The sequence below is a fragment of the Pseudophryne corroboree genome, chromosome 1 (genome assembly GCF_028390025.1).
Source record: "Pseudophryne corroboree isolate aPseCor3 chromosome 1, aPseCor3.hap2, whole genome shotgun sequence".
Lineage (NCBI taxonomy): Eukaryota > Metazoa > Chordata > Amphibia > Anura > Myobatrachidae > Pseudophryne > Pseudophryne corroboree.
Genome location: NC_086444.1, coordinates 407,803,248 through 407,829,370, shown reverse-complemented (window position 1 = coordinate 407,829,370; position 26,123 = coordinate 407,803,248). Strand labels below are relative to the sequence as shown.

Below are 26,123 nucleotides of genomic sequence, written 5' to 3'. Positions count from 1 at the left end.
TCTGAACTTCTGGCAAGATAGCCAACTTCTTCTGAAAGAAGATGGAAAGAACTGAAATCTGGACCTAAATGGATCCCAGATGTAAGCCTTTATCCACTCCAGCCTGCAGGAATCGTAGGAACCTTCCCAACTTGAATTCTGCAGAGGAATATGTGCGTTCCTCACACCAAGAGACATATCTCCGCCAGATATGATGATAGTGTTTTGACGTCACAGGTTTTCTGGCTTGCACCATAGTGGCAATTACCTTTTTGGAAAGCCGTTTGTGAGCTAGGATGTTCTGCTCAACTTCCATGCCGTCAAACGAAGCCGCCGTAAGTCCGGGTAGACGTTCTTCGGGGGCCAATCAACATTGCTTCCACTTTTTGATGTCTGATCCGCTCCAGCACCCTTGGGATCAACGGAATTGGGGGAAAAAAATAGACCAGCTGGTAAGGCCAAGGTGATATCAGCGCATCCACTGCGCTCGCCTGTGTGTCCCTGGTCCGTGAGCAATAGCAGCGAAGCTTCTTGTTGAGATGAGAGGCCATCAAGTCGGTCTGTGGGCATCCTCACCTGTCGATAATTTGCTGAAGCACCTGAGGGTGTAGTCCCCACTCCCCCGGATGGAGGTCGTGGCGACTTAGTAAGTCCGCTTCCCAGTTGTCCACTCCCGGAATGAAGATCGCGGACAGTGCTCTTGCACTTCCTTCTACCCAGAGGAGTATTCTTGACACTTCTCGCTTGCAGGTCTTGCTTTTTGTCCCTCCTTGTCGATTGATGTACGCCACCGCCGTGGCATTGTCCGACTGCACCTGAATCGCCTGATCCAGGAGCAGAGGGGATGCCTGAGTCAGAGCATTGTAGATAGCCAGAAGTTCCAGAATATTGATTAGGACCTCTTGGGCAGACCACCTGCCCTGGAACTGCGCCTCCTGGTGACAGCTCCCCATGCTCTAAGACTCGCATCTGTCGTGAGGAGGATCCAAACCTGAATCCCAAGCGTCGACCTTCCAGCAGGTTGGAAGACTGTAGCCACCACCGGAGAGAGATCCTGGCCTTGGGTGACAGCAGAATCATCCGGTGCATCTGAAGATGGGAACCGGACCACTTGTTCAGGATGCCCAATTGGAATGGTCTGGCATGAAATCTTCCGAATTGAATTGCCTCGTACGAGGCTACCATCTTTCCCAACAATTTTATGCAAAGATGAATGGAGACTCGAGCAAGTCGGAGCACCATGCGAACCATTTCTTGAAGTGTTCTTACTTTTTCCTCTGGGAGGAACACTTTCTGAGCTACAGTATCCAGTAGCATCCCCAGAAACAGTAGCCGTTGAGATGGTTCCAGGTGGGACTTCTGCAGATTGAGGATTGAGGATGAGAAGCTGGATAGTGCGATCTATATGGGGCAATAGAAGCTCCCTGGAGCTCGCTTTTATCAGGAGATCGTCCAGGTATGGAATTATACTGATCCCCTGGACCCTGATTTGAAACATCATTTCCGCCATCACCTTCGTGAACACCCTCGGAGCTGTAGACAGGCCGAAGGGCAATGCCTGAAACTGGTAGTGATCGTTCAGTAGGGCAAACCTCAGATAGGCCTGATGAGAAGGCCAGATTGGGATATGTAGGTAAGCGTCCTTGATATCCAGGGACACTAGGAATTCCTGTTGTTCCAGGCCTGCGATCACTGCTCTCAAAGATTCCATCTTGAATTTGAAAACCTTCAGGTAAGGATTCAAGGAATTCAGATTCAGAATGGATCTCACAGACCCGTCTGGTTTTGGTACTACGAACAGACTGGAGTAGTAACCTTGTCCTTGTTGTAGAAAGGGTACTGGAACAATGACCTGGGACTGGACCAACTTGTTTACAGCCAGCAGTAGCGTACCACGCATATTTTCTAAAGCTGGTAAGCAGGATTTGAAAAATCGTTGGGGAGGAGCACCGTCGAACTCCAGCATGTAACCTTGAGAGATAAGGTCCCTTACCCAAGCATCTTGGCAGGAACCGTCTCAAATGTGGCTGTAGTGACGTAACCGAGATCCCCTCGGGGTGGGTGGGCACCGTCATGCTGAAGTCTTTGTGCAAGCAGAACTGGTGTTCTGGTCCTGAGATCCGGCAACGGCTGTTTTTTTAGGTTTACCTCTGGAGCCTCTAGCTGAGGAGGCCTCTCTGGCCCTAGATCGAAATCTGAAGGACCGAAAGGACTGAGTAGATGGTCCCAGGAAGGTACGTCTAGCAGTCGGATCCTCCAAAGGGAGAAACGTGGATTTACCAGCAGTAGCTTTGGAAATCAATGCGTCCATTTCACCTCCAAAGAGCCATTCACCTGTGATGGGAAGAGATTCCACATTACGTTTGGAGTCAGCATCAGCAATCCACTGAGGCAACCATATTATTATTATTATTACATTTTATTTATAGGGCGCTACAAGTGTTACGCAGCGCCGTACAAAGGACAGTACAGGGAGACAAAACTTAGCATAACAGTAATTAAATAACAAAAATGGAGTGCAGGTAACAAAGAGCACCACAATTCTCAAAACATAATACAGCTTAGATGTAAGTAGCAAGGGAGTAATCATTGTTCTACTTGGGGCTGGCAGTCATAAATAGAGCCTTTACCAGTAGGAGAAAAAGCAGGTAAGTATGGTCGCTGACTGAAATGTGTCGAGAAGAAGGCTTAGACAACAATAGGAAAGAGGGCCCTGCTCTGAAGAGCTAACAATCTAGTGGGGAGGGGTGACAGACAGATGACATGAGGTGCAAGCAAGCAGGAGGAAGCCTTATGGCAGTATGCAAGCAAAGCAGAGATGTTCAAGGCGTGGGGCCTTGAAAATCTGCGCGCATATGGCTCTGCGCGCAGACACAGCCGTGGTCCTAGCATTAATATTGCCAATCTCTTTAAGGGAGTCACAGAGGACTCTTGCCGTGTCCTGAATGTGATTCAGGAAAGTAACAGTATTAACTAAGGTCATATCACCCGAAAGACCTTCCTTAATTTGATTAGCCCAGAAATTAAATGCATATGTCATCCAGCAACCTGCAATGACCGGCCTTTGAGCAACACCTGCAGCAATGTAAATATATTTCAGAGTGATCTCAATTTTCCTATCTGCCGAGTCCTTTAACGTAAAGGAGCTCAGAGCAGGGAGTACCGCCTTTTTAGAAAGGCGAGAGACTGAGACGTCCACTGCTGGAGACTCTTCCTAGAATTTCCTGCCTTCAGGGGCAAAGGGGAAAGTATGCAAAAACCGTTTTGACACCTGATATTTCTTATATGGATTCTTCCAGGCTATTTTAAATACGTCATCCAATTCCTTGGAATCAGGAAATGTGACTGTTTGTCTTGTGGGAGGAAAAATGACTGCTGAGTAGTAGCATCCTCCAGGGGGAGCTTTAACACATCCCTAATAGCCAATATGAGGGGTTCAATACCCTGGGTAGGGGTGGAATGCCCACTTATGGGGTCCACATCATTCTGTATATCATCATCAGTTTCTGATAGGAGTGCAGATACAGCACGTTTTTGTGCACCCTTAGTAGACAGAGGGGGATGTTTAGCAGCTAGACTTGCCACTGCTTGTTGCAGTTCCTGAGTCTTATTTGCATTTGCAGTGAGCTGAGATTACATATCAGACATTTGATAGTTTTGATAGCCCCCAACCAGGAGGGCTCTGGACTCTCCCCCACATTGATATCAGCATTCTGAGATGGCTGACTACACTGCTCACATGATATGGAGCTAGATGAACTAGGAGAGAATCTAGCATTACACACACTGCATAAATTCTGTTTTACCATATTGAAGCAGAAAACAGTAAGAATACACACACAAAACAGTTATATATGTGTGTGTGTGTGTGTGTGTGTGTGTGTGTGTGTGTGTGTGTGTGTGTATTTCTCTAGCATCCATAAGGGATATTGGGGACAGATTAGAATGATGGGTATAGACAGGTCCAAAGGAGCCAGTGCACTTTAAATTTCTTCAACTGGGTGTGCTGGCTCCTCCCCTCTATGCCTCCTCCTACAGCTCAGTTTAGAAAAAAGTGCCCTCAGGAGAAGATGCACACTCTGCAAACTCCAGAGTTTTTCTTCAATTTCTTTTCAAGTTTTATTTCTTTCGATATGCTGTTTGTGCAACAGAATTTCTTTTTCATCCACTAGGGGTCACTGGAGTACTCTTGGGATATGGACGGCTTTAGCAGAACAGGCACTGAATATTTAAATTTAGTAACTCTCCTCCCCTCCATATTCCCAGAGTACCTCAGTGTTTTTTCTGTGCTCACAGCAGTGACACGCTTGTGTGGAGTCTCCACACTTACTTTGATATTTGTTATTTTTACTTTTCACTTTTTTTCGACTTCAGCACATCCCTTTCCAGTTTATCAAGAAACTTGGGTCCGGGTTAGTGCCTGCTGCACGGAAGCAGCGCCTGGCGTGTCGGTCCTCACAAAGAGCACCCTCACAGCCACACGCAGCTTAGACCTGCTGGAAAGGCTGGACGGAGCTTACAGAAGAAGCTCCGTCATAGCCCCTCACTACAGAAGACAAGGTATGCTGGGGGGACAGGGCGATCCGCGCACGCTGCCGCCCCGCTGTGTGGGGAACGAGCTCCTTTACCGCCGCCCGCTTCCGCCCCTGGTTACAGGCCACCCGCTCCCGCCGCTGATAACCCGGCCGCCGCTGTTACGAGGCTGCCCGATCCAGCCGCTCCACACCGCCGCTGTATACGGGGACGGCCGCACGTCACTCAGAGACGCCGGCCGCTCTTCCAGACCGCAGCTCCCCGACTCCCTGCCTCCGCTCCCCGGCTCCCTGCACCCGCTCCCGTCTGCTGGAGGTACACGGGGGGAGCAGTAGGGGGGAGAAGCTATCCTCACAAGCAGCGCAGCTGCAGGGGGGGGGGGTGAGGGGGAGTAAATGTCCATAGCAGCAGCAACATATAGAGAGGCTGCATGGGTTAATAAGTAATAGGCTGTTCAGCTTATTTAAACGGGGTTAGTTACAGGCTATCAATGTCTTTATAACCTAGACTATGATTCTAACTGTAAGCATGGCATGGGGGCCATTTTTCACCATGCTTCCTGTTTCTGCTTCCAGAACGTTCCTGTCCTACAACACTACTCCACCGGATGGGGCAGGGGTGTTAGTGGGAATTTGGGATCAGGTTTCATACAGTCTGGCCACGTGCACTGAACTTCGGCCTTTTATAGACACACCTTAGTAACAATTTTACTGAGTCGTGCAAGTTGTCTGTCCTTGTCTTTTGTATTGTCTGTCTGCATAATGAGTAAGGCACCAGCAAAAACAAAAAAGCAGTTTCACTGCAATGTCTGTAAGAGTGTGTTACCAGATGGTTCTACCACATGTACAGTATGTTTTGTAAATTCAGCTACAAATACAATTTCCGCTCCGGTTTCGAATCCGGTTTCATCCCCGGACCCTACATGGGCAATGCTAGCAGATGTAATGGCTGGGTTGCAATCAGAATTGGCCGCCGTTCGACACGAGCGGGAAGCGGCAAGATCTGAGTCTCGGGTGAGACCGCCAGAACTACCAGGGGGGTCTCAGCCTTTGCAAAGGTCCAAGTCCACTTTGGGTAGAAGGGATAAATTTCATTTGTCTTATGATTTACCAGTTTCTGCTATGTTGCATTCTGACGATTCTATGCCAGACCTCACTGCGCAAGATGAGGGTGAGGAGGGCGAATTGGGCCAGCAGTCAGATAGTGATGATTTTGACAGCCCAGGCATTGATAATCTCATCAGGGCGGTGCGTCAGTCTCTGAAGTTTACAGAGACTGAAGAACCTCTGACAAATGATGAGGTGGTATTTACTAAACGACAGAGATCTCCAGTGTGATGTTAGTAGAAACACGGAAGAATCCAGATAAACGGCTTTCTATACCTCGCAGATTTAAGTCTAGTTACCCGTTTCCAGAGTCTGTGACCTCTACATGGGAGAATCCGCCAATGGTGGATTCGTCTGTGTCAAAACTTACAAAAAAATTAACCATACCAGTGCCAACTGCTACTACGCTTAAAGACCCTTCAGACCGTAAAATAGAAGCTATGCTAAAGTCCATGTATATAGCAGCAGGAGTGTTGCTTAGACCTGGGTTGGTTGGCATTTGGGTTACTAAGGCGCTAATTGTATGGATAACAGAACTCAAGTCTGGCCTACATGACGATCACCTTATACTTCTCGCTGATCAAATCTGTGAAGCTGCTGATTATCTATGTACAGCTTCTACTGACGTCTGTCAGCTCAGTTCTCGACTTTAATCGTCGCTAGTTACGGCACGACGAGCACTCTGGCTGTATTCTTGGCAAGCGGAGGCAGAGGTTAAGAGAGGTATAGAGGCGTTACCTTACGGTGGCGAGAAGTTGTTTGGTCCTGAATTGGACAAATGGATTTCTGAGGCCACGGGAGGGAAGTCTGTTTTCCTACCATTGCCTCCAACGGTACCTAGACGGAAATACTCTGGGCCGGCGTTCAAATCCTTTAGATCTCAGCCCTTTCGAGGCCGTGGTAGAGTTACAGCCACACCTGGTAGACGAGGTCGAGGACGTGGTTTTCAACAAACCACCACCAGTTGTCAAGACGCTAAGGTCACCGACAAGCCAGTGGCATGACGGGCTCCCAGCCCATCTCGGATCTCCAGTTGTGGGGGCACACCTTCAGACGTTCCATTTGGCGTGGTTCCAGGCATCCACAGATGGGTGGATCCGCAATTTAGTGTTAAAAGGTTACAAGATAGAGTTCGACTGTCTCCCACCACTGTGGTTTTTCAAGACAGGACTGCCTGTGTCGGACTACAAGAGGGCGGTTCTGCAAATTGCCATTCAGTCTCTGCTGGATTCAGCAGTTTTGATTCCGGTCCCTGTACACCAACAAGGTCAGGGTTACTATTCCAATCTGTTTGTAGTACCAAAGCAGGATGGCTCGGTCAGGACAATATTGAACTTAAAGGGGCTCAATCAGTACGTCACTTACTACAGATTCAAGATGGAATCCGTGCAGTCAGTAATTGCAGATTTAGAGCCACAGGAATTCATGATTGCGCTGGATCTCAAGGATGCGTACTTACACATTCCGATTTGGCCACCTCATCAGAGGTTCTTGCGTCTTGCGATACGGCAAAACCATTACCAGTTTCAGGTTCTACTGTTTGGCCTCTCGTCAGCGCCTCGGGTATTCACCAAAGTGATGTCTGTAATGATAGCTCATCTCAGATCCCTGGGAGTGAGAATAGTTCGGTACTTGGACGATCTGATCATCAAAGCTCCGTCTCAACAGATGCTCCTACAAGATGCCTTGCTGACATACAATGTGCTAGTTCAGCACGGTTGGATTGTCAACTTCAAGAAATCACATCTGATTCCATCTCAACGACTTCAATTCCTAGGAATGATTCTCGATACGGTAGATCAAAGAATTTACCTACCAGAACAGAAAGTACAGAGTATTCGTCATCTGGTACAATTAGTGCTCAAGCCACACACAGTCTCGGTACATTTGTGCATTTGACTGTTTGGCAAAATGGTGGCGGCTTTCGAAGCGCTTCAGTTCGGAAGATTTCACTCACGTCCTTTTCAACTGGATGTGCTCGCACAGTGGTCGGGCTCGCATCTGCAGATTCACCAGAGGGTGAGGTTGTCTCCACGGGCCAGAGTATCTCTACTCTGGTGGCTCAAAGTACACAATCTAACCTCAGGGAAATGGTTCGGCGCCTGGAATTGGATAATTCTAACGACGGACGCGAGTCTCAGAGGTTGGGGAGCTGTGGTACAAAACTGTCAGCTCCAGGGTCTCTGGGCGGATCACGAAAGATTGCTGTCTATAAATGTCCTGGAACTCTGGGCAATTTACAATGCGCTACGACAAGCAGTGCACATGCTCCGGTCTCAGACTGTCCAGGTGCAGTCAGACAATGCGATGGCTGTCGCGTACATCAACCAACAAGGAGGAACAAGAAGCCGCATGGCCATGCGGGAAGTAGCTCGAATCCTCAAGTGGGCCAAGCATCACCAAGTGATATTGTCGGCAGTGTTCATTCCGGGAGTGGACAACTGGGAGGCAGATTATCTCAGCCGTCGGGATTTTCATTCAGGAGAATGGGCATTAAATCCAGAAGTGTTTCACATGTTGGTCCAGAGGTGGGGTTACCCACAAGTGGATCTGATGGCATCTCGCCACAATCACCAAACGCCCCAGTATGTGTCCAGAATGCGAGATCCAAAGGCAGTGGCGGTGGATGCTCTCACAATCGCGTGGCCGTACAGCCTCGTGTACCTGTTTCCACCGTTTCCGCTGCTCCCTCTGTTGCTAAAATGGATCGAACGAGAGTCCGCCACAGTCATACTAGTGGCGCCTCATTGGCCTCGGAGAGCTTGGTTCTCGGATCTCCGCGGGCTACTCACAGACGATCCTTGGCCGCTCCCACTACGTCTGGACCTGTTACAACAGGGTCCATTCCTTTACCCCGATTTAGCGCGGCTGCGTTTGACGGGGTGGCTGTTGAGACCGCCCTCTTAAGAAGAGAGGGCATTCCAGAATCGGTTATACCAACCATGTTACGTGCTAGGAAGCCAGTTACGGCAGCTCATTATTACAGAATTTGGCGTGCCTATATAGGTTGGTGTGAAGCTCGGAAGTTTCTGACATCATCTTTCAAGTTATCCCGTCTTTTGTTATTTCTACAGACGGGGTTAGAAGGAGGACTGCGTTTATCTACACTAAAGGTGCAGGTCTCTGCTTTGTCAATTTACTTTCAAAGACGTTTGGCTCTATTGCCGTCTGTACACACCTTTCTGCAAGGTGTCCTCAGAGTACAGCCTCCATTCATTCCACCTACAGCGCATGGGACTTGAATCTGGTTTTAGATTTTTTACAGTCTTCATATTTTGAACCCTTACAACAAGTGGATATTAAGTTACTCACTTGGAAAACAATTTTTCTCCTAGCCTTAGCTTCGGCAAGGAGTGTTTTAGATTTGGGTGCCTTGTCATGCAAGCCACCATATTTGGTGTTTCATGATGACAGAGCGGAACTTCGGACGAATCCCGCTTTCTTACCAAAGGTAGTGTCATCTTTTCACATCAGTCAACCAATAGTAGTTCCTGTGTTAACAGGAGATTCTGGAACTTTGGATGTGTAGGCGGCTGTAACCTAGCATGAAGGTAAGCCTGATGTATGGTCAGTTTAATCCATCTGGATAAGGTCTGCTTAGAAGCTGGCCAACCCATTTTGGCAGCATCATATAGAACAAACAACGTATCCGTCTTACGAACTGTAGACGTTCGGGATACATAAACGCGTAGTGCGTTTATGTATCCCGAACGTCTACAGTTCGTAAGACGGATACGTTATTTGTTCTCTATGATGCTGCCAAGATGGGTTGGCCAGCTTCTAAGCAGACCTTATCCAGATGGATTAAACTGATCATACGTCAGGCTTACCTTCATGCTAGGTTACAGCTGCCTACATCAGTAACAGCTCATTCCACACGTTCTGTGGGAACTTCATGGGCAGCTGGTCGTGGAGCTTCTACGACGCAGCTTTGCCGTGCGGCTACATGGTCATCAGTGCACACGTTTGTGCGCTTTTACAAGTTTGATACGTTTGCGGCATCAGCATCTAGCTTTGGCCATCTAGTGTTACAAGTGCCAAACAGCTCGCCCGCCCACGGGGGAAGCTTTGGTACGTCCCAAGAGTACTCCAGTGACCCCTAGCGGATGAAAAAGAAAATAGGATTTTGGTGCTTACCAGGTAAATACTTTTCTTTGAATCCATAGGGGGCACTGGACGCCCACCCAGAGCAGTTTTTCCTGGTTTGTGGTAAGTTCAGTGGATCTTATGGTAACACATTCTCACCGACTGGTTCAAAGTTTCAAGTTCTATCGGTTATGGTGTCAACTGTTTAGTTGTCAGTAACGTTATGTGTCAACTTTATTGTTGTCCGTTATGTTATAATGTTATATGTAATTCTCCATTGTTCATCCTCTCTATCGCTCCTGTTAGACTCAGTAAAAAACACTGAGGTACTCCGGGAATATGGAGGGGAGGAGAGTTACTAAATTTAAATATTCAGTGCCTGTTCTGCTAAAGCCGTCCATATCCGAAGAGTACTCCAGTGCCCCCTATGGATTCAAAGAAAAGGATTTACCTGGTAAGTACCAAAATCCTATTATCTGCACCGTGGGAGTTAGGGGGGACAACGGTCACGGGCCTCTTGAGGTGCACAGCCGCTTCCCTGTTTGTTCAGCGGGGCATGGCGCCTTGGCTGTCACAGCCACAGCATGTCCCACACCCCTAATGCTGCTTGAAGGTGATCATCGGTGGTGAGTACCAACCGGAGGCCCCGCTAGGGGGGTCCCCCGATTCACTGAGCGGCAGAAGCGCGGGTGAGGCGTACGGGTCCTTCCTGAGGGGGACCCGCTGAAGCACCTGCGTGGCTAATAAAAACGTTGTACCAAGCATTTATGTGAGGCTACATACATTAGGAGACATAGCCAGTATAAATATTTTAATTGTAAAGCGCAACGGAATATGCTGCGCTATATAAGAAACTGTTAATAAATAATAAAATAAATAAATAAATATTCAAAAGTAGCTCTGGCGCCATGGTGGGGGGCGGAGCTACACGAGAGCGGGCTCAGCTGCATTTTGGCGCCTTCCTCTGCATAGCAGCCTCACAGCTCCTCCATATCAGTCCCTGGATCGCTGGTACCGGGTGTAGAAGGGGAGAGCCGCTATATCTGTGCACAACATCCCTCTGAGGGATTTCTCATATTACAGTCTCACTGTTGTTTACACAAAAACCGCTGACATCCTCACTGGGGCTGCACAGCACTGGGTGCGCTAGGGTCCTCTCTCCTATGTCTCCTCTCACATGCAATAGGGCAGGCTTGTGTATGTGTATATTTGTGTACTGTGTCTTGCTCTAATGCACATATGGAGTTCCGGTCTCAAAATGCGAATGAGTCTGCTTATGCTTAAGGAGAAGGAACAGGAGAGGGAGGCATTGTTTAAGTACAGGTGAAAAACCTAAAAAATTTGAAAATCGTGCAAAAGTTCATTTATTTCAGTAATTCAACTTAAAAGGTGAAACTAATATATTATATAGACTCTATACATGCAAAGTAAGATATTTCAAGCCTTTATTTGTAATAGATCTGATGATTGTGGCTTAGTTTAAGAAAACCCCAAATCCAAAATCTCAGAGAATTAGAATATTGTGAAAAGGTTCAATATTTTAGGCTCAACGTGTCACATACTAATCAACTACTTAATGCAAACCACTTGCAAAGGGTTCCTGAGCCTTTAAATGGTCTCTCAGTCTGGTTCAGTACAATTACAATCATGGGGAAGACTGCTGACCTGACAGTTGTGCAGAAAACCATCATTGACACCCTCCACAAGGAGGGAAAGCCTCAAAAGGAAATTGCAAAAGAAGTTGGATGTTCTCAAAGTGCTGTATCAAAGAACATTAATAGAAAGTTAAGTGGAAGGAAAAAGTGTGGAAGAAAAAGGTGCACAAGCAGCAGGGATGACCGCAGCCTGGAGAGGATTGCCAGGAAAAGGCCATTCAAAAGTGTGGGGGAGCTTCACAAGGAGTGGACTGAGGCTGGAGTTAGTGCATCAAGAGCCACCACAAACAGACGGATCCTGGACATGGGCTTCAAATGTCGTATTCCTCTTATCAAGCAGCTCCTGAACAACAAACGTCACCAGAAGCGTCTTACCTGGGCTAAAGGAAAAAAATGATCTGGTCTGTTGCTCAGTGGTCCAAAGTCCTCTTTTCTGAAGAGAGGACATTTTGTATCTCATTTGGAAACCAAGGTCCCAGAGTATGGAGGAAGAATGGAGAGGCACACAATTCAAGATGCTTGAAGTTCAGTGTGAAGTTTCCACAGTCTGTGTTGATTTAGGGAGCCATGTCATCTGCTGGTGTGGGTCCACTGTGCTTTATTAAGTCAACGCAGCCATCTACCAGGACATTTTAGAGCACTTCATGCTTCCTCCAGCAGACCAGCTTTATGGAGATGCTGACTTCATTTTCCAGCAGGACTTGGCACCTGCCCACACTGCCAAAAGTACCAAAATCTGGTTCAATGACCGTGGGATTACTGTGCTGGATTGGCCAGCAAACTCGCCTGACTTGAACCCCATACAGAATCTATGAGGCAATGCCAAGAGATAGATGAGAGACATGAGACTGAACAATGTAGAAGAGCCGAAGGCCGCTATTGAAGCATCCTGGTCTTCCATAACACCTCAGCAGTGCGACACGCTGATAGAAACCATGCCATGCCGCATTGAGGCAGTAATTCATGCAAAGGGGCCCAAACCAAGTACTGAGTACATATACATGATTATACTTTTCAAAGGGCCGACATTTCGCTATTTAAAATCCTTTTTTTTATTGATTTTATGTAATACAGGTTGAGTATCCCATATCCAAATATTCCAAAATACGGAATATTCCGAAATACGGACTTTTTTGAGTGAGAGTGAGATAGTGAAACCTTTGTTTTCTGATGGCTCAATGTACACAAACTTTGTTTAATACACAAAGTTATTAAAAATATTGTATTAATGACCTTCAGGCTGTGTGTATAAGGTGTATATGAAACTTAATTGAATTGTGTGAATGTAGACACACTTTGTTTAATGCACAAAGTTATAAAAAATATTGGCTAAAATGACCTTCAGGCTGTGTGTATAAGGTGTATATGTAACATAAATGCATTCTGTGCTTAGATTTAGGTCCAATCACCATGATATCTCATTATGGTATGCAATTATTCCAAAATACGGAAAAATCCTATATCCAAAATACCTCTGGTCCCAAGCATTTTGGATAAGGGAGACTCAAACTGTATTCTAATTTTCAGAGATTTTTGATTTGGAGTTATTTTAAGCGGTAAACCACAATCATCAAAATTATAACAAATAAAGGCTTGAAATATCTCACTTTGCATGTAATGAGTCTATATATTAGTTTCACCTTTTAAGATGAATGACTGAAATAAATGAACTTTGGCACGATATTCTAATTTTCTAAGTTTCACCTGTATATGCTAAATAGAGTAAGGACGTGTAAATGCTACTTAGCCACAGCTGAACACGGGCATACAGTATATGATGCAGGAAGCATATCTCTTCAAGGTGCTCCACCCCTGCTCCGAATTATGCACAGATGATGATCTGTAGCTGCTTCTAATTAGCTGAGTGCTTCCCCTTTCCTCCTAAGACAGAGGTATATATTTATTTGAACTTAATAAGGTTAATTTTAGTTTGTATGCGCATCAATATAGAATTGTATTTTAAATGGTAAAGGCGATGTTATTATTTATAATGAATGCTGTCCATTAGTGCCATATTACGTATCATTGTGTAATGCAAGCTAACGTCGTTTTATTGGGTGTGGTATAGAAGATCCACAGTATTTAGGTCGACACCAAATGGTCGACGTGCATCAGGTCGACAGGTGCACAAGGTAGACAGATGAAAGGTTGACAGGTTCAAAAGGACAGGATAGCAATGATCGGCACAATTTCTTTCAATTTTTTGGGTCAAATCTCGTATGTTTAGTAATATGTGACCACCATAAGTAAAAACATATACGCTTGCCATGATTCGGGCTCACCACAGAATACTATCCACAATCGTAGTCCACGTTGATAGTAAATCAAGTAATTGTTGGGTTAAAAACATGTTAAAAAAAAGGTCGACCATATGTGTTGACCTATTGACCTGTCTACCTAGACACGGTTTATCAACCGGATACCAGTTTTATGCTGGCATAAACCTGGCGCATATGCTACCCTAGAAGAGCAAGTAAATCAGCAAATGCTGGGAAAACATGAACAAAACTCAAAAAAACGTGTTAACCTTTAATCTTACATCTTGTACAGGTCATACATATGGTGCTGACCTATTGACGGTCTACCTAGACACTGTAGATCTATAATACGGAAACAGCGGGGACGTTGGTGCTATGGAAGCCAGAAGAGGGAAGATAGCAAAGCAATGTTAATACTCTTATCTAAACCTGTCCAAAACTAGGGCATTCCTTTGAACACACTGGGTAAGCTGTGTTGCCATATAGTATTTTTTAATTTACAAAAGCCCAGGCCCCGTCTGGGTAGTTTAATTTCCAAAGCTTTATTCTAAGGAGCATTTTACTTATTGTATTTAAATATTGACATATAAATTGAAATTGTTGTTGTGTAAGGCTACGGCCACACACAGTGGCCAATCGGGTCCCGTTTAGCGGGACCCGCTTGGCCGGAAGGAGAGTGCACTATGCAGGCGCCCACACATGTGCGGCAGTCCCGCCGCCGCCGGATCTGACCGCAGTATGCTGCGGTTGGAACAGACGGCAGGACAACGGGATTTCAATGTGAACATATACATTTCAATGTATGTGTTCACACAGTGCGGCACTGTGTTACATTGAAATATTGTGCGTCACTGGCCGGATCCTGTTCTGCGGCATCCCGCAGACCAGGATCCATGTGCACACAGAACCCCCCTCCCGGCCAAGCAGGTCCTGTACAGCGGGACCCGCTTGGCCGCTATGTGTGGCCGTAGCCTTAGGGTGTTTTTTGGGGGGATGCAGTTAAAATGCCAGCTGTCAGTATCTTGGCGTTCAGGATACAGACGCCGAAATCCTGACAGCCGACAATGCTTCTAGCTGGCGCACCAGTACTATTCCCACTCGTGGGTGTCCACGACACCCATAGATTGGGAATAGATCCTATGGCGAGTGCAACGAGCCACTGATCCCGCAGCGAGGCCACAAGGGGACTCTTAGCGCTCTGCCAGGTACCGGCATTCTGGTGGGCGGGATGCCGTTGTCGGGATATTGACAGCCGGCATCCCGTCTACCGGGATTACCTATGTAATACGTTTTTGGGTTATGCCTACACTTGTGTGTACATAGTGGTTTATTCTAACCAGGTCCCATCTGAGAGAGGTTATGCGTCTCCCCATATTTGCATGGGCTCAACGGGTTGCTCCAATAGCTACACATAGGGGGTCATTCAGAGTTGTTCGCTCGTTGCCGATTTTCGCAACGGAGCGATTAAGGCAAAAATGCGCATGCGCTAAGTATTTTAGCTCAAAACTTAGTAGATTTACTCACGTCCAACTGAAGAATTTCCATCGTTGAAGTGATCGGAGTGTGACTGACAGGAAGTGGGTGTTTCTGGGCGGAAGCTGCCCGTTTTCTGGGAGTGTGCGGAAAAACGCAGGCGTGCCAGGGAAAAACGCGGGAGTGTCTGGAGAAACGGGGGAGTGGCTGGCCGAACGCAGGGCGAAACGGGCTGAGCTGATCACAATGTAGGAGTAAGTCTCGAGCTACTCAGAAACTGCTAAGAATTTTCTATTCGCAATTCTGCTAAGCTAAGATACACTCCCAGAGGGCGGCGGCCTAGCGTGTGCAATGCTGCTAAAATCTGCTAGCGAGCGAACAACTCGGAATGACCCCCATACACCAAAGACACTAGTAATTGGCTTTAGCAGGCGTGTATAATAAAGCTCCATGTAATATATGTAAGCATGGTATAAAAAACTGATCATAATTATGATTACATTTTAAAAAAGGGAGTACATTCGTAGTCGGAGTTAGATAATTGTTCCCAAAATATTTCAACTGTGCAGCTAATGGTGCTAATTACAAATAAAAAATAATATCTACAAATAAATATGTTTTATGGGGGACACTTACTTCTCCATGAAGAGGATAGGGGAGTCTGGCCGAGTGGACTCCAGGTCCTGCATGGTGTTCCACTCGTTGATACAACTTTGCTCAGAACTGATGCAGCTCTCATAGAATGTGGCCCACACAAGAGCCAGCCCACCAGGGAAGTAATTGTACCGTCGGGCAACCTCACAGGCCTTGTGCAGGATCTGAAGGGCTGACCTGTTAGTTGTAAGCCACAAAAAATAGGATTTTAATTACCTACCGGTAAATCCTCTTCTCGTACTCCGTAGAGGATACTGGGGTCCATTTAGTACCACGGGGTATGGACGGGTCCACTAGGAGCCTTGGGCACTTAAGAAATCAATGGTGTGCGCTGGCTCCTCCCTCTACGCCCCTCCTAGCAGACTCAGTTTAGAAAATGTGCACGGAGGAGCCGGTCACGCTTAGGGAAGCTCCTGAAGAGTTATCTGTCTAGAAACTGTGCCCGAAGATACAGACACAACTTGAGAGGATTTAAAAGGACAGTGGTGAGATTCAAACCAGCACATACAAAACAAGAGGAAAGCCATGCTAACCCAACTTGAACAGGAACAGCAACAGCTGAACCAACAACAATACTTAACCAAGTAACAGTGCAGCAAAACACGAAGCACCGGGCGAGCGCCCAGTATCCCCTACGGACTACGTGAAAAGGATTTACAGGTAGGTAATTAAAATCCTATTTTCTCTTACGTCCTTGAGGATACTGGGGTCCATTTAGTACCATGGGGATGTACCAAAGCTCCCAAACCGGGTGGGAGAGTGCTGAGGGTCTTGCAGAACTGATTGGCCTCTGAGGACCTTCAGTTTGGTCAAAGTATCGAACTTGTAGAACTTAACAAACATGTTTGAACCGGAGCGAGTAGCTGCTCGGCAGAGCTGTAAAGCAGAGACACCCCAGGCAGCCGCCCAGGAAGAACCAACCGACCTAGTAGAGTGGGCCTGTACAGATCTTGGAACCGGCAAACCTGCCATAGAATAAGCATGCTGGATAATAAGCCTGATCCTGCGAGCAACAGACTGATTTGAAGCAGGACACCCAATTTTATTGGGATCATAAATAACAAACAGCGAGTGCGATTTTCTGCGATGAGCCGACCGCTTCACATAGATCTTCAACAACATCCAAGGACTTTGAAGTAGCTGAGGTGTTGGTAACCACTGGAACCACAATAGGTTGGTTGATATGAAACGCAGACACCACCTTAGGAAGAAATTGCTGACGAGTTCTGAGTTCAGCTCTATCTTCATGAAATATCAAATAGGGGATTTTGTGAGACAACACCCCCAGCTCCGACACATGTCTTGCTGAAGCCAAGGCCAACGGTGTGACGGTCTTCCACGTAAGAAACTTTACGTCAACCTCTTGTAAAGGCTCAAACCATTCCGATTGTAGGAACTGCAACACCACGTTGAGATCCCAAGGTGCCGAAGGAGGCACAAAGGGTGGTTGGATGTGCATAACCCCCTTCAAAAATGTCTGAACCTCAAGGATAGAAGCCAATTGTTTCTGGAGAAAATGGATAAGGCAGAAATCTGGACTTTTATGAAGCACAAACGTAGGCCCACATCCACACCTGCTTGCAGAAAAAGTCCCAATTGAAATTCCACCGTAGGAAACTTCCTGTTCTCACACCAAGAGACATATTCTTTCCAAATACGGTGGAAATGTTTAGATGTTACCCCCTTTCTGGCTTGAATCAAGGTTGGAATGACCCTGTCCGGGATCCCTTTCCCGGCTAGAATTTGACGCTCAACTTCCATGCCGTCAAACGTAGCTATGGTAAGTCTTGATAGACGAACGGCCCCTGTTGTAGAAAATCCTCGCGAAGAGGTAGCGGCCACAGATCCTCTAAGAGCATCTCCAGTAGATCCGCGTACCAGGTCCTTCTTGGCCAGTCCGGAGCAATGAGAATTGCTTGAATCTTTTCCCTTTTTATTCTTTTGAGAATTCTTGGGATCAATGGAAGTGGTGGAAACACGTACACCACCTGGTAGACCCATGGAGTCACCAGAGCGTCCACCGCCACTGCCTGTGGGTCTCTCAACCTGGAACAATACCGCTTGAGCTTCTTGTTGAGACGAGAGGCCATCATGTCGATTTCTGGAATTCCCAACCGATGTGTCAAGCACCTGAACACCTCCGGGTGAAGGCCCCACTTCCCTGGGTGGAGGTCGTGTCTGCTGAGGAAGTCTGCTTCCCAGTTGCCTATTCCCGGAATGAAGATTGCCGACAATGCCACAACGTGTCTTTCTGCCCAGAGGAGAATCCTTGTTACCTCTGACATTGCTGCTCTGCTCTTCGTTCTGCCCTGTCGGTTTATGTACGCTACCGCCATCGCATTGTCCGACTGAACCTGAATGGCGTGATCTTGAAGATGTGATGCCTGTAGAAGGGCGTTGCATATGGCCCTTAGTTCCAGAATGTTGATTGGAAGAATGGTTTCCTAACTTGACCATTTTCCTTGGAACTGTTCCCCTTGGATGACTGCTCCCCATCCTCTGAGGCTTGCGTCTGTGGTTAGCAGAATCCAATTTTGAATCCCGAACCTTTGGCCTTTGGTTTAAGTGAGAAGTCTGAAGCCACCACAGAAGAGAAATCCTGGCCTTTGGCGACAGACGTTTCCTCTGGTGCATGTAAAGATGCGATCCGGACCATTTGTCCAACAGATACAGATGGAATGCCTTGCATGAAAACTTCCCTACTGCAGTGCCTCGTAAGAGGCTACCATCTTCCCCAGAAGGCGAATGCATAGATGCACCGATATCCGCGTTGGTTTTAGAACATCCCGCACCATCGACTGGATTACCAATGCCTTTTCCAATGGAAGTAATACGTTATGTGCCTCCGTATCCAGTATCATCCCTAGGAACTGAAGCCTCCGGGTTGGTTTCAGGTGAGATTTTGGTAGGTTCAGAATCCACCCATGATCCTGGAGTAGTCGGGCTGAGAGGGCAATGTTGTCCAACAACCTCTCCCTGGATGGTGCTTTTATCAGCAGATCGTCCAGGTACGGTATTATGTTCACTCCTTGTTTGCGGAAGAGAAACATCATCTCTGCCATCACCTTGGTGAACACCCTTGGTGCCGTGGAGAGGCCAAATGGCAGGGCCTGGAACTGGTAGTGACAGTCCTGTAATGCAAACCTCAGATAAGCCTGATGAGGCGGCCAAATCGGAATATGAAGATACGGATCCTTGACATCCAGATACACCAGGAATTCCCCCTCCTCCAGACCTCAGATCACCACTCCCAGAGACTCGATCTTGAACTTGAACACCTGTAAATACGGGTTCAGTGACTTGAGGTTTAAAATGGGCCTTACCGAACCGTCCGGTTTCGGTACCACAAACAGGTTGGCATAATAACCCTTGTTTTGCAGCTGAATTGGAACTGGAACAATGACCTGAGTCTGTACCAGTTTTTTAATTGATTTCTGTAAAGTCATACTTACTTCTTGAGAGGCTGGTAAGCCTGATTTGAAGAATCTGTGAGGTGGGAGTTCCTGAAACTCCAGTCTGTTGCCATGAGCGATAAGACCTTTGACCCAGGGATCCTGGCATGATGTTGCCAGGATGTGACTGAAATGTTTTAATCGGGCTCCCGCCTGCCTGTCTCTCAGGCAGTGTGGTCCACCGTCATGCTGTAAGCTTTGATTAAGCAGAACCGGAGTTCTGTTCCTGTGAAGCTGCAGTTGCTTGTTTTCTCTGTTTACCTCTATTGCCTTTGACGGCTGTCGAAGAACCTTTGGTTTTACTTCTAAATTTGGCTGACCGAAAGGAGTGCAGAGTTGGAGCAGAGTAGGTCTTCCTAGCTGGGGGGGGCTGCGGAAGGAAGGTATGTAGACTTACCCGCCATAGCCTTGGATATCCACGTATCCAGTTCAGCTCCAAACAGGGCCTCACCTGTGAATGGTAGGCTTTCCATGCCTTTCCTGGAATCCGCATCCGCAGGCCACTGCCCCTCCGTGCGGACACTGCCATGGCAGTGGTGCATGCGTTGAGCAAGCCAATTTCTTTTATGGCCTCCACCATAAAATTTGCAGAGTCCTGTATAGACTGTAGGAGTAAAATTATCTCCCTCCTGGATAAGGAATCTAACCCGTCAATTAGATTACCTGACCATTTAGCAATGGCCCTAGTGATCCATGCACAAGCAATAGTGGGTCTCTGGGTCACCCCAGCAGCTGTACAGGGATGTGACAGTGGTCTCAATTTTGCGGTCAGCCGCATCCTTTAAGGCGGCTGCCCCAGGGACCGTTAAGACTATCTTAAGTGACAACCTAGAAAGCGATGCGTCAACAATCAGTGGGTTTTCCCATTTTTTTCTATCATCCTGAGGAAATAAGAAGGATATGAGTAATCTCTTAGGGATCTGAAACTTCTTATCAAGATTAACCCAGGTTTCATCAAACTGAGAATTCAACTCTTTTGATGCAGGGAAAGTAGCAGAGGATTTCTTTTTTACATTAAATGTTCCTCTATCACCTTATCAGAAATTTGCAGGACGTCTTAATAGCTTCTATTAGAGCCTGTACCCCCTGTGATAGAGCTGCACCCTCCCCACCCCCACACTGAGTCCACCTCACCCTCCTCTGCGTCTGACACGTCGTCATCAGCGTCAGCCTGCAGGATTTGGGCCAGTGTACTCTTTTGTGGACAAATGGTAGGGGTCTGAGGCGCTCGTGTGGTGCCTGAATCTCTATTCATCAGGTCATCCACAGACTGTCTTAAGTATTGCGTCTCTTTCTCATTCTGGGATAATTTATTAGAAATATTCAAGATCATCCCTTTTAGTGAATCCAACCATGTTGGTTCGGACCCACTAGAATATGTACTATCCTGAGTACACTGTAGTGATCCCCCTGGGGAAGAAAAACACTCCGCCGTGCATGAAACACACTCCTTTGACATTGTAAATGTGAAATTACACCCACAGGAAAAGGTTAGCACAAGTAACCTACACAGAGCCCTTCTAGGGAGACACAGAGTATGATGGAGCCAGCCACACAGCGCCCTTCTTGCTAATGCCAAGCTTAGCTGGGTCTCAGACTAAGTACCCTTAATAGGGGCTTAGTATTCTAACACCGCTCCCCTCCTTTACTATGACCACCTGGTACTGCTGAGGAATTGTGGAGTCCTTGTGGAGGAGCTGCGCTTCCCTGCCAGTCTTGTCAGTGTGAGCTGCAGAGGGAAAATGGTGCAGGTGAGCTGCTGGATCCGCTCATAGTGTAGCCCCGCCCCCTTAACGGCACGCAGTCTTCCCGGTTTTATTATACTGGCTGAGGTGTTTGTGATGCTTAACAGCGGGTTAGAACCCCTGTAAGCTGTACTGCCAGTGTGGGTATTGTTTTTAGTGGATCAGCTTGCCCCTCACAGCGGAACACACACACAGCATGTTGTCCTGAGCCTGGAGACGCAGCCTGCATGTCAGCGCTGCGCTCCATACCCTTATGCCGCCATTACAGCCGGCGAGCCGCTAATCGGGCAGCCTACTCACCACTCTTCTTACTTCTGGCTCTGTTAGGGGTGGCGGTGTGCTGCTGGAATGTACGCTCGCCGTGGTGGGGCTTGCGAATAGTTCCCTCAGGAGCTCAGTGACCTTTCAGCAGGGAACGGGACCATTAACCCTATAGGAAGTTGCCCCCCCCCCCCCCCCCCCCCTAAGTCCCACGAAGCAGGCAGGCTGGTGCAAACAGCCCTGTCTGAAAACAACAAACAGAAAAAAAATGCAGAAAACTCTTCAGGAGCTTCCCTAAGCATGTCCGGCTCCTCCGGGCACATTTCTAAACTGAGTCTGGTAGGAGGCATAGAGGGAGGAGCCAGCGCACACTATTCATTTCTTCAAGTGCCTAAGGCTTCTAGTGGACCCGTCTATACCCCATGGTACTAAATGGAACCCAGTATCCGCTAGGACGTAAGAGAAAAGGAACACGTTCAAAGAAGAGACATCCGCTAATCACAACAATTATACTGTTAACATGGAATATTACATATTGCTTATATGTGTGCCTATGATATTGTCACACAAATAAGCAATATGTAATATTCCATGACTTGCCTACATGCTATACTTATGAGATTCAGCCTGATCATTGGCACCCTTTTCAAGTTAAGACATTGTGTACAGTAATAATTACCATGGTTATACCAACCTCACGATGTCTACAAATCATTCAAATGGTTATTTTGGCTCTACGCCCCCCTAGATCACACTATTTTTAATTGGATGGTATAACACTTAAATGTAAATATACTCTATTCACACTCAGGGGCAGATTTATCTCCATCCGTGATAAAATACGCAATGCGTTTATTGATGACATCACATGTCAATAATCGCATGCAGGGACAGAGCTTGCGAAAAATGTCTGTCCCTGTGATGCCACTCCGCAGACGTATTGGGGTATTTTTTGTGAGAAATACTCCAAGCATGTCCTGTGCATACACTGCTGTTGCCGCCAACATAGCCGCCACTACCATCTATCCATCACGACAACCCCGCCCCCCCCATCCCTACCACAGTTCATACTCGCCACAGGCGGGGATCGGTGGTCGGAGCTCCCGGATGGTTGCCGGTCATTGGGGCTCCCTGCTGCTGTGACCTCCGATGCTGTAAAGTTAGCTGCCGCTTTACAGCATCACTTTCCTGCATCGGAGGTCACAGGAGCAGCAGGGACCCCTGATCACCGGACCCTGGGTAGGAGAGTATGAATTAAAAAATTATTATTTTTTTAAAGTTACTTTCTTTCCTATTCATTTTTTACTTTTTCTTTATTTATTTTTTATCACAGTGATAAGCTTCAGTGTCCATCAGACACACAGCGCTGATCACACTGCCGGTTTCCCGAACAGCTTCCTAGGGGCAGAGACGGCTGTGCAAGATGACTGTGCAATAGTACAGTATCCGCAGTGATCCCTGTGACTGCACCAGCTGGAGCTGGTGTAATTATCACAGTGCTCACTGCAATATTTTTTTACAATTTGATCAGATCCAGTTTACCAATATAAGTATGGAAAATGCGATCTGGGTTACTAAAAAAAATGAGAATGAAAGGATTTGGACAGTTTTTCACAAAAACTGCTCCAAAAGCCCTTTAATACATTCAGCTCAAACTAAAATAATGTGACAATTGTGTGAAAACACCCCTTTTCAAATTATGTTAGGAAAAATAGGATTTTAATTACCTACCAGTAAATCCTTTTCTCATAGCCTGTAGAGGATACTGGGGTCCATTTACTACCATGGGGTATAGACGGGTCCACTAGGAGCCATGGGCACTTTAAGAATTTGATAGTGTGGGCTGGCTCCTCCCTCTATGCCCCTCCTACCAAACTCAGTCTAGGAAACTGTGCCCGAGGAGACGGACATACTTCTAGATAAGGATAGTGGCAAGATTCCGAACCAGCACACACAACAAGAAGAAAGCCGAGCTTACCAAACTTGAAACAGGAACAGCAACGGCTGAACCAACATTACTTAACCAAGTAACAGTGCAGGAAGTACGAAGCACTGGGCTGGTGCCCAGTATCCTCTATAGACTACGAGAAAAGGATTTACCGGTAGGTAATTAAAATCCTATATTTTTTCTTACGTCCAAGAAGATACTGGGGTCCATTTAGTACCATGGGGGATGTACCAAAGCTCCCAAACCAGGTGGGAGAGTGCGTAGGTTCCTGCAGAATTGATTGACCAAACTAAAGGTCCTCAGAGGCCAAAGTATCGAACTTGTAGAACTTAGCAAACGTGTTTTCGAACCTGACCAAGTAGCTACTCGGCAGAGCTGTAAAGCCGAGACACCCCGGGCAGCCACCCAGGAAGAACCCACCGACCTAGTAGAGTGGGCCTGTACAGATTTTGGACATGGCAAACTTGCCATGGAATAAGCATGCTGGATAGTAAGTCTGATCCAGCGTGCAATAGTCTGCTTTGAAGCAGGACATCCAATCTTATTGGGATCATAAAGAACTAACAGCGAGTCCGTCTTTCTGTGACGAGCTGTTCTTTTCGCATACACCTTCAAAGCCCTCACAACATCCAAATACTTTGAAATAGCAGAGGTGTCGGTGACAACCGAGACCACAATAGGTTGGTTGATGTGAAACGCAGATACCACCGTAGGAAGAAATTGCTGACGAGTTCTGAGTTCAGCTCTGTCCTCATGGAAAATTAAATAGGGACTTTTGTGAGATAAAGCCCCCAGCTCTGACACACGTCTTGCTGAAGCCAAGGCCATCAGACGGTCTTCCACGTAAGATATTTTACGTCCACCTCCTGTAACAGCTCAAACCAGTCTGACTGGAGGAAATGCAGCACCACATCGAGATCCCAAGGTGCCGTGGGAGGCACAAAGGGAGGTTGGATGTGCAGAACACCTTTCAAGAACGTCTGAACCTCAGGAAGAGACGCCAATTGTTTCTGAAAGAAATTGGACAAGGCCGAAATCTGGACATTTATGGAGCCCAGACATAGGCCCACATCCACTCCTGCTTGTAGAAAAAGCAGGAACTGTCCTAGATGGAATTCCACCGCAGAAAATTTTCTGCTCTCACACCAAGAGACGTATTTCTTCCAAATACGATGGTAATGCTTAGACGTTACCCCCTTCCTGGCTTCGATCATAGACCTTATTCCGAGTTGATCGCACGCTGCAGATTTTCGCAGCGCAGTGATCAGGTTACTACTGCGCATGCACCGCAATGCGCACGCGCGTCGTACAAGTACAAACAGCATTGTTGCTGTGCAATGCTTCTAGCGACAATTCCATTCGCACAGCCGTTCGCAAGGTGACTGACAGAAAGACGGCGTTTATGGGTGTCAACTGTCCGTTTTCTGGGAGTGGTAGGGAAAACGCAGGCATGTCCAGGCGTATTCAGGGCGGGTGTCTGACATCAATTCCGGGACCGGACAGGCAGAAGTGATCGCAAGGGCTGAGTAAATTCAGACCTACTCAGAAACTGAAAAAAAACTTTTTCATCCCGCTTGGCTGCACATGCGATTGCACACTTGCAAATTGAAAACACACTCCCCCGTGGGCGGCGACTATACGTTTGCATGGCTGCAAAAAGTAGCTAGCGTGCAATCAACTCGGAATAAGGGCCATAGTCGGAATAACCTTGTTAGGGATCCCTCTCCTGGCTAGAATCAGCCGTTCAACTTCCATGCCGTCAAACGTAGCCACGGTAAGTCCTGATAGATGAACGGGCCCTGTTGCAGAAGATCCTCACGAAAAGGTAGAGGACACGGATCTTCGAGGAGCATCCCCAGAAGCTCCGCGTACCAGGCCCTTCTTGGCCAGTCCAGAGCAATTAGAATTGCTTGAACCTTTTCCCTTTTTATTCTCTTTAGAATTCTTGGGATCAGAGGAAGTGGAGGAATCACGTACACCATCTGATAGACCCGTGGTGTCATCAGGGCGCCTACCGCCACCGCCTGTGGGTCTCCCGACCTGAAACAATACCGCCTGACCTTCTTGTTGAGACAAGAGGCCATCATGTCGATCTGTGGATATCCCCATCGGCTTGCCAAGCACCTGAACACATCCGGGTCAAGGCCCCACTCCCCCGGGTGCAGGTCCTGTCTGCTGAGGAAGTCTGCTTCCCAGTTGTCTACTCCCGGAATGAAGACCTCTGACAACGCCACAGCATTTCTCTCTGCCCCGAGGAGGATTCTTGACACCTCTGACATTGCTGCTCTGCTTTTCGTTCTGCCCTGCCGGTTTATGTACGTTACTGTCGTCACATTGTCCGACTGGACCTGAATGGTCCGATCTTGAAGAAGATGTGAGGCCTGCAGAAGTGCGTTGTATATGGCCCTGAGTTCCAGAATGTTGATTAGAAGGACGACTTCCTGACTAGACCATCTTCCTTGAAACTGCACCCCCTGAGTGACTGCTCCCCAACCTCTGAGGCTTGCGTCTGTGGTTAGCAGAATCTAGTTCTGAATTCCAAACCTACGACCCTCGACGAGGTGAGAAGTCTGTAGCCACCACAGAAGGGAGATCCTGGCTTTTGGCGACAGACGTATCCTCTGGTGCATGTGAAGATGCGATCCAGACCATTTTTCCAACAGATCGAGCTGGAAGGGTCTTGCGTGACACCTTCCGTATTTTAGAGCCTCGTAAGAGGCCACCATTTCTCCGGCAGGGTCCACAGGTTATCCACAGGATAACAATGGGATATGATGGAGCGATAGCAGATTGGCACCAAACGATCACAAGCTTTCAGTCCTCCTAGGATGCAATGGGCCCATCCATACATCCCCGCCCACTAGCTCAGGCAAATCAGTTTTTTGATTGGTGCGGCAGGAGCCGGACTATGGTCACAGGGCTGCTGTTTTTGGCAGCCCTAAGCTTTCTTAATTTATTTTTATAGTCTTACTA

The 26,123-nt window shown here is 47.3% G+C and overlaps 1 protein-coding gene across 2 annotated transcripts in view; it reads right to left on the bottom strand.

Annotated features, from left to right (window-relative positions):
* The window catches only part of SSH1 (slingshot protein phosphatase 1), a 215,078-nt gene that overhangs the window by 36,542 nt on the left and 152,413 nt on the right, over positions 1-26,123 (bottom strand). For both annotated transcript variants that reach the window (XM_063913267.1, XM_063913269.1), the window contains one exon: positions 15,727-15,921. In XM_063913267.1, the coding sequence (XP_063769337.1) occupies positions 15,727-15,921 (195 nt within the window). The remainder of the gene's footprint in view (positions 1-15,726; positions 15,922-26,123) is intronic.